Genomic DNA, 9,437 nt, shown 5'->3' on the forward strand with positions numbered 1-9,437 from the left:
TCTCCCATTACGAACTTCAGTTAAACACAATTGCCTATACTTTACTGCTCAACTAGGCTCATTATTAATTGATGCCAAAACTCAATTCAATAATATCACTTAAGGGTTTAACAAATATTAATTAATTAATGTAAGCCTATATCATAAAAAAATATCCAATAGTAAGGACATGCCTTATCGATTTGGACAACAACATGGATGATGATGAGAACGGTGGGTAGATCAATATGAATGGGGATTGCGATGTCAAGCATTCCTCCCCTGGAACCAAAAGCACAGTATGATGTCCATTTGCCAAATCACGGCGGGTTTTGTCCTGGATTATTGAAAAGGCTTCTAGAAGAAAATGATAGGCTATGGGAATACAAAAGCAAAAACCCAAAAACAAAAAACAAAAAACAAAGAGGGAGAGGAAGGGAGAGAATGTGTTTCTAGAAGGAGAATTCAAGCGCAAATCTAAGTAAGTCCCTAAAAAGATTTATCTTGGTTCTCATTCGGTGTAAAACAACAAGGGGAATTAAGTAGCATATCCATTTCGCAAAGAAAGAATAAAAAGAATAAAAACTCAAAAAGAAAAAAAGAACAAAAAGGGAGAGGAAGGGAGATAAAATGTTTTTAGAAGGAGAATCCAAGTGAAGACCTAAACAAGTCCCTAAAAAGTTTTATCTGGGTTCTCATATGCCGTAAAACAATAAGGGAAATTAAGCAGAATATCCATTTTGCAAATAAAGAATGAAAAGAAAGTGTTTATAAACATCTATATTTTACATTAACCATCGTCATCATTTGAAAGAGTCAAGATATTTCTCTACGCATGATGATACTTTTCGTGGTGAAAACGTATGGAACTAAGCGTGGTCCCGCTCACTCCTCCACTCACGTGAACATCTAAAGAGAACGGATCGTTTCTACACACAAAAAAAAAGAAAAAAAAAAAGAAGAGAGAATATCTCTGGGTGCCTTTTCTATAGTGATGGAGATTGCAAAATAATACATTCGCTGCGACCGCTGAAAAAAGGGAAATGTATTGTCTCTATTGAGTCCGGCCCAAACTAGGGGGCAGATTTTTCCCCCTCCTTTGAAAAGCAAGAACTGATGTATCATTTTCTCGTCTTATTTAATACGAGAATCGTGTTCTGGTCAAGCAGAGGATATCCATCCAAGTTGATTGATAACGGGGGTGTAGATGAAATGACTCGATTCGTCGAAGTGCGTCCCTACCGTTTGGTTCGCCCAACTTGGACGGCGAATTCCGAGGGAAAACAATAGATGGATCAGCCTACAATCTGATTAATTTTGCATCCTTTTCTGGGAATTATTGAGGCGTGGCCGCCCTCATCTCGCAAAAAATTCAATCTTGTCTCAATCAAAAAGAATGGTCCGGGGGGAAATCATCCCTTTATGTCGCAAAAAATTCGATCTTTTGAAAAGTTTCATTTCAGTCCAGGGAAAATTTACGAAAAGGTCAGTGAAAGCTAGCACATCCTAAAGAAATGGTCCCTCTTGTCTCAATCAAAAGAATGGTCCGGGGGAAAATCATCCCTTTATCGCGAGCTTCCAGACAAGAATGGTCCCCGGGGGTAAATCTCCACGCATCTCGAGATCCGCCACTGCTCACTGGTGCTGCGATAGGACGACTAATCAGAAGTTCAAGCTCCCTTCTTTCCCAATCGCCTCGTCAAAGCGCGAAGATGCTTACTATTCTCGTCTCTAGATTTCGGCCAACCTTGCCTTTCGTCTCTCCTTGCCGACTCCTAACCCCGGGCTCTTCACATGGCGGAAGGGACACTTTCTTGATCTGTTGACTTCTCGTGTTGAGCGAATTAGTAGACCGCGGATCCTACTTCCAGAGATCCTAGCTGGCACCCTACATTCAACGCTCTTTAGGAGAGAAGGGGGAGAGCGAGAGCCGATACCGAGGCATCATTATTGACGACCAAAGGCGGGGGCTCTCGGAGTGTCACTGTGATTTGGTTGGGGGTAAAGAGATCGATAGCTATGTGGACGTAACAAGACTCGCAAGGCCAGTCGCAATATGGTCCGAGTCCTCTAACTTGAAGAGACATATTCTTTAGCGGTACTAGAACCGTGGGTTGGTAATTGGAAGTTGAAAGGAAATGGCTGTAATAGAACTTAGGCCTACAGTAGGATGTACATTAAAATCACATATAGATCTCTTACTAACTTTAAGGCGAGGCTCGATCGCATGATGGACGTTTACTCTTTTCTTGTATATGCGGATCTCAATTGGGAAAAAAAGAGACATGGTTTTGTCGTGGAAACGCTAGGAACTACAACTCGAGCTACAAGGGAGCTCCCATGCAAATGAACAACTCCACGAGGGCAAGACACGACTTGCTGGTTTATCCATCATCCAAACCACAACGATTATAAGAACGCCTGATACTTTTTACCCTTCTGAAAAAAAGGTTGGGAAGAGTGCAGAAGGTTAGTCGACATTAGGAGGCAAACCAGCCCTTAACTCGAAAAGAAAATCAATCAAGACAAATGCCATTGCACTTTTTCTACAACCGAAAATGAAAAATTCAAGTTTTGAAGGTCGTTTTCCAGCCATGTCACCCAAGATGAAATATAAGATATGTATATCTTTGTGGTTAGGCAAAAGAGCCACCAAGTCAAGATTTGTTATAAATTTAGGTTCTTTCCCTTCCACCTTTATCAAGGAGAATCCCCTAAGAAAGCTCTCGAAAGCGAAATAGTGACATGTGTTACATATGATGGCGTGATTCACACATGTTAATGTATATATACACTCAATATACATATCACCAAAATTATGTGAAAAAGTACAAGAATTGTTTGCCAAAATGGCAAGAGAAAACGATGGGGGAGCGTGGTATGAAATTTCCTAAGTTAGGACCATGTGAAGTTTCATAGATTTTACTGTCAATTGTACTAGAAATTTAATATTTATATGTTCTGACACGTGGGACCTCAATTAATAGGTTGGCATCTTCTAACTAGAGACACGTACACAATGACCAGCAGCACTACAGGCGGTTCCAAGCTGTGCCCCTTATCTCCAAGTCGTTCGAAAAAAATCTCGAATCCGACAGTGGGGCTCCAATAATTCCCCGCATCCAAACATGCCCTTTGGCGAAGTCTCCTTTTGCTAGCCACCCAGGCCCAACAAAAATGTTCACACTTGTTTTCCCACGAGGCCGACAATAACATTCGAATTATAAAACCCATCTATCAACCTCCCGTCTCTCTTGCAGAAGTACATAGGATAGGAGGAGGCCATTAGAACTGTCCATTGTGCACTCTTTCTTTCTGCTTGTTTACCAGGGGAACAATTTATTCCCTTGTAAGTTGTTACAGGGAACACTGTAAATGCCGAATTCTTTGGAATTAATAGGTTGCGGTGTGGAGTTATTCTCACTTGGCGAACGGTCTAGAGATGCATCTCATTCTCATTGGACTCGGACACGGCACATAGGCGAGCCATATCTTCTGTGTACGCTGCTAATCTTTTTCTTGCTCTCGGATTACATAGTCTGTCGAAATGCCAGTCGAAAGGAAAAATTGCCATCTCCAGGGTCCACTTGCCGAAAAGGCGGTCGGAAAGTCTTGTAGATTTCTGATCATACATTGTCATGATCGGCTCACCTGTCGATTTCACTATAGCGATGTGCATGCTCAATTCACAAGACATCGGTTGGAAGAGGGGATCCGCATTTAGAGAGAGATAAGTACTTGGATAACTACTGCCATCATCATATGTTTATAGCGAACTTATTTGAGTTGGGTTCCAGCATCCCAGCCGAAAGAAAAGAAAGGAGACTTGAGTTGGGATAACCAGAAGTCAAGAGAGTGCCAAAGGAAAAGCATTTTATCGCAAAGGATTCGGACCCAACATGATATGAACAATTTGAAATCAACTTTGCCACGAAAGTTCTGTTACAATGTCTCAGACACTGTGTAAGTAAACCGGTTAGATGTTTGGATTTCGAGATTCTACTCTAGGAAGTGCACAACTCAAGAGGGACGAAGCATGACTGGCCTGCAGTATGGCTAAACCAATTAGGCCATCGTCGCATCCCATTTCAGGAGATGATCTCCATTTTCACGCTCGTAAGATTGTCTCATCAAAACTCGTTCCGTTCTTGAGAAGTTCCAGACCACTAACTCCCCCGAATAGCTATGCAGCATCTCAGATTGAGAAACAATGCCGATATCATATGTGTCCCTAACTAGCTGTCATCTTCCTTAGTAAACTTTTTCCCCGGATTTCTACAGCGATCACATGCACCGCACCATGACCATGTTGAAAGATGTCTGTGTCGCCTTTTCAGATACCTGTTCCTGGAGAAAGCATGTAATTTTGTCCATTTTCACTTTAAAGGTTTTCAGGTTTGGTTACATCGTACATACGGACAGGACTTCCTAGAACAATGGATTCCATTAACTCTCCATGGATGAAGTTATCTTCTGCAAAACTATGCGGAGAAGGAAAATTTTCCATTAGTCTCAGTCCTATTGTTAGTCCTCTGGAAAAGGTGATTTAGTTATACCGTCCTTTCCTACTACAGGGCTTGAAATTAAACCTAACAAAACCTTACAACTCTAAGAACACCAGAATGACCCATCTCAACGTATCCGTGAATAACTCACTCTCAAGTTCTCAACCTTCATATGTGCTAGAGCTCTGGTCACTCTTCATAATCAAACTTCTCACGAGCATCATTGAATCGAAGCCATGCCCTTGATCTGCAGATCTTCATGAAGTAGTACCAAAAGATCGCGAAGACAGTCAATACAGCACTCAATATATATGCGATCTTAGAAGCCACAGACATCACATAAACCAAAAAGCAAGATGGAATTAAGCACATGATCACCAGTCCCGGCATTGCCATGGGCACTTTGAAAGGCCTCTTGATTGCGGGCAATTTCTTCCATAACCAAAGAAACGACGCAAACTCGAGCAACATCCCCAAACTGTACAAGAAATTCACAGTATAGATCAGGTCCGCAAAGTCCAGGTAAGAAACGGCCAGCGCTATCAATGTGGAGATTAAAATCCCCACCCAGGGGGTATTGAACCATGCGGACCGCAACCCGAATGACTGGGGCAAAAATGCTAAGTCCGCCATTCCCAAAAGCTGATATGCGCAACTACTCAACTGTGCCTCGAAGAGTCCCACGACCGATAGAACTGCACCGATTTCGATCCAGATCTTGAGCCACTCGCCGGCGATCAACTCTCCGGCATCAGCAAAGTACCCATCAACCCAATCCTCTTGATCCAGAGGGATTGCCCCAATTGCAGCCAAAAGAGGCACCAGATAAGCCAAGCAAGCAAGCAACCCGGCAGAGAGGAGTGCCTTAGGGTATGTCCTCTGGGGGTCCTCAACTTCCCCGGCTAAAGTACTCGCACTGTCCCAGAAATTCAAGTTCCAAAAGAGGGTGTTGAAGAAAAGTGTCCAATCCTTAGCCACGCCCACCTCACCCAGACTGATCCACCTTTTAGGATCAATCTTGGGAATTGCCAACAATGTCAACGCAACAAAAGGCGAGAGAGATACAACACCCAAACCAACTGCAGTATAGCCTACAATGCTTAAACCAGTGTAATTCATAAAAGACAGCACCGAGGTGAACAAAAAGATGGCGACGTACCGGGGCACGCCAGAGGCGAAAACCGAGAACACCAGCTCGAGGTAGTCCATGCAGAGGGCAGGGTAGGAGGCCAGGTTGATGACGCCGCAGAGGAACTTCCAGGAGCCCAGCAGGGAGCCCCAGAAGGGCCCGAATGCCTGGTGGGCCCAGATGACGTAGCCACCATTGCCGGGGAAGGCAGTGGCGAGCTCCGCCGTGACGAGGGCCTCGGGGACGCTCCAGATGAAGGGGAAGGCAATGAAGCCGAGGATGGCGAACAGCGGGCCGGCGGCTCCCACGGCGGATTCCTCGCCGTAGGGCCGCCGGCGACCTCGAAGTAGATGAGGAAGACGAGGGGGAGGAGGGCTAGTTTCTTGGAGGCAGAGGCGGGCGGGGGCGGGGGAACGGGCGGCTCAAGAAGCGAGGCAGTCGGAGAGTGATCGGAAGGCTCCATTGTTTCGGCCGATGACTGATTGGTCTGGAAGCGAGAAGATCTCACGAATCGAGAGAAATGGAGGTAAATGGAATCACAGAGTCAGGACTGAACGTTCAACGATCACATTGATTTGACCTGCAGGTAAAAAGTCCCTTCTCGCATTCCGTGAGGGGGACATGGTTAGGTTGGTGATTCCGGTTGGTGCACTGTGCACTGTTGAAATTGAAAATTCCATTTCTTTCGGATGTTTCTTTTTCTCTTTGACAGGACCCCTGCTCGAAAGAGAGGTACATCATAAAGACATGTCATCTTGATTCATTCGATCGGTCTGGAAAAGACACGATGAAACTGAACCGAGTCGGCCTTTTTGCAACTCACATTGTGTTGCGTGCCTGTACTTTGATGTGCAATCTACACCATCGCCGTTCTCTAACTATTTAACTTCTTTTGATTGGAGAGGACTGTTCTGCAGACTCTGTAGAAAACGTCATTCAATGCCACATTGGAAATCGTTAAGAATAAGCTGTGAAGTTATATATATATATAGCACTGCACTTGGTTGGAAACGGCACTGATTGGTTCATTTAATATGATTTTTTAGAATTATCCTATTTCGCAGGTTCATCCTCCGTACTCAAGCAGGCTCCAGTCCAGACAGACTCTGGGAAGAGATAATGCAGAAAAATGGACCCAACGTGTTTTCTACTTCTTAAAACAGACAGCGAGAAATTGCAGAGTGCCAGCCATGCGCTCCTTGAGTGTAGACAATATCCAGGCCTCATCCGAAGAATAATTAAGCTCAACAGATTAATATTGATAATAATAAAAATTGTGGAAAATCATCCTTCCAAGGCACCCCCAAATTGGGAAACAAATTAAAATTGAAACAACTAGAAGAGCTCAACATGAGATCTTTATGGTGATTGGAAGTTTGCTACGTATTGCTGTGTTTAGATTTATGCAACTTCGACATCGCTGATGCTGAACTTGAAAATCTTCCTGGACTTGCAGAACCTCATCAAGAAGAACCACCCGATGCCACCCAGAGTCATTAGTCCACTCATCAAGTACACGACCTTGGTGGCGATCACCATTATGACCACCAAGAACGCGGACGGTATCAAGCACATGACCACCAGCCCCGGCACGCCCAGCGGTACCCGGTACGGCCGCTTCAGCGACGGGAGCTTCCTCCTCAGCCACACGAACGCCGCAAACTCAAGCAGCATCCCGAGGCTGTACAAGAAGTTGGCCGACGAGACGATGTCGGTGAAGTCCATGTAGGAGATGCCGATGCTGATGAGGCAGGACAGCAAGATCCCCAACCAGGGAGTGCCGAACCATTTGGACCTCACAGCGAAGAACGTGGGCAAGAACCCGATATCCGCCATGCCGAGGACCTGGTAAGCGCTGCTGCTGAGCTGGGCCTCGAAGAGCCCGATCGCCGACAGCACCGCGCCAACCTCGATCCAGACCTTGAGCCATTTACCTGCGATCATCTCGGCCGCAACCGCATGGAACCCGGACTCCCACTCGCTCTGGTCCACCGAGACAGCACCCGTCACGGCGAACAGAGGAATCAAATAAGAGACGCAGGTAAAAATTACCGCCACGAAGAGGGCCAATGGGAAATTCCTCTGCGGCCGGTCCACTTCTCCGGCGACCGTGCTCACATTGTCCCAGAAGTTCAAGTTCCAGAACAGGGTGTTGAAGAACAAGTTCCAATCTTTCTTGACACCCTTTTGGCCTAAGCTCACCCACCTGTGAGGCTTAATCTTGGGGATGGCGATCAAGGACATTAACAAGAAGGGCATCAGAGAAACAACGCCAAGCACGATCCCGGCGACCCCAACGATGTTCAGGCCGGTGTAATTGAGGAAGGAGAGAGACAGGTTCGACAACAGGAGGGCGAGGTATCGGGGCCAGCCCGACTCGAACACGGAGAAGATCTTCTCCAAGTAGTCGATGCAGAGAACCGGGAAGGCGGCGATGTTGATGACGCCGCTGAGGAACTTCCAGGTGCCCATAAGGGAGCCGAAGAAGGGGCCGAAGGCGCGGTCTGCCCAAATGACGAAGCCGCCGTTGCCGGGGAACGCGGTGGAGAGCTCGGCGGTGATGAGGGCCTCCGGGACGCTCCATATGAAGGGGAAGATGGAGAAGCCGAGGAGGGCCAGCAAGGGGCCCGCAGCTTGCACGGCGGGCTCCTCGCCGTAGGGCCCGCCGGCGACCTCGAAGTAGATGAGGAAGATGAGCGGGACGAGGGTGAGCTTCTTGGCGGAGGCCGACGGGGCGGGAGCTGCGGCGGGGGCGGTGACGGGGAGCTCGGCCGACGCGCTCGGCGGCGCGTGTTCTTGGCCGCCTCTGGGAGGAGGTCGGAGGCTCTGGGAGGAGTGGATTTCGGGGCTCATCGTCGAGGCGGCGGGGGCGGCGGCGGGGGGCGGTGAATGCAGAGGAAAGATTGGATGCCCACTACTTCGTCGGTGGCCACATGGCTGAGAGGTGGTTGCATGGGAAACTGCATCCACATGCCGGGCATTTAACATACCCAAATCGAGTGAGCGCGGGGATTAAATAAATAAACAAATCCCACGTGGAGCACAGCCATCTCCATCTTTAGGAGCTGCTGCAGGCGGGGGACTTTTAAGATTAAAGAAGAGCGGAATTCGTGCACGCAAAGAACGTTCAGAGGAGGGAGAAAGCGCGGGATGACTCAAAAGAGCTGCGGGAGTCAACGATAGTCGGCCGGTGCCGCGATCTCGGGTGGCACCAGCTTTCAAAAAAGCTCAAAAAGAATGATGGTCGGGCCGACTTTTACTATGAGAGAGAGAGAGAGAAAGAGGTTTAGAGGGTCTGTACAGTGGTAACCCCAAAAAGAAAGCTTTGATCCGGACCAGCCGGAAATAGCCCGGTCCTCTTTGTTTTGGGCCGAAGTGCAGCCTTTGGATATGGGCCAGTTTCTCGGGCCCGGATGTCATTGGCCCGATAGTGTTCGGGCTGGGCCATTTTTTTAAGTACGAGACCGGCCCGCCTGTCCCATGCTTAGCTCTAGCAAGAGTAGACCTATAAAAATGAGTCATATACCCATTTCTTATCTCATGCTTGATGGGCTGAATTATTCTATGGGTATATTATGTTTAGTAAATCGATCATATATCGATTTAGTATTTCTATAACTCTTTCACTCTCTCACTCTCTCCCTTATTCGATTTTGTGTTCCTTACTCCAAGCTCTCACCTCAATTTTGGTAGACATATAAAAGTATTTTAGTAATGTAGGTAGGGTCGGGTATGAATATGGCTCTGTTTGCATCGGATTTCACAAATATAATCGAGAGGTATGTTGATGAATTAATGAGTCTCATGAATTCTCTTCAATATTG

General features: G+C 46.8%; 2 protein-coding genes across 2 annotated transcripts; both read right to left on the reverse strand.

Moving 5' to 3' along the window:
• Positions 1 to 3,835: 3,835 nt before the first annotated feature.
• Positions 3,836 to 6,448, reverse strand: LOC104433785 (probable polyamine transporter At3g13620). The gene is given in 2 exon segments (XM_010046651.3): positions 3,836 to 5,938; positions 5,941 to 6,448. Coding segments are annotated over 2 exon segments (1,401 nt in total). The 5' UTR covers positions 6,077 to 6,448; the 3' UTR covers positions 3,836 to 4,673.
• Positions 6,449 to 6,851: 403 nt separating this feature from the next.
• Positions 6,852 to 8,833, reverse strand: LOC104433786 (probable polyamine transporter At3g13620). Its single transcript, XM_010046652.3, has one exon. It carries the CDS (start codon positions 8,599 to 8,601, stop codon positions 7,015 to 7,017), a length of 1,587 nt encoding a protein of 528 aa, XP_010044954.2. The 5' UTR covers positions 8,602 to 8,833; the 3' UTR covers positions 6,852 to 7,014.
• Positions 8,834 to 9,437: the final 604 nt, after the last annotated feature.

This window comes from Eucalyptus grandis, chromosome 2 (genome assembly GCF_016545825.1).
Source record: "Eucalyptus grandis isolate ANBG69807.140 chromosome 2, ASM1654582v1, whole genome shotgun sequence".
Taxonomy (NCBI): domain Eukaryota; kingdom Viridiplantae; phylum Streptophyta; class Magnoliopsida; order Myrtales; family Myrtaceae; genus Eucalyptus; species Eucalyptus grandis.

Excerpts from the sequence above, each read along its gene's own strand:
- LOC104433786 (XM_010046652.3), bottom strand. The coding sequence starts at position 8,601 with ATGTTAAATGCCCGGCATGTGGATGCAGTTTCCCATGCAACCACCTCT.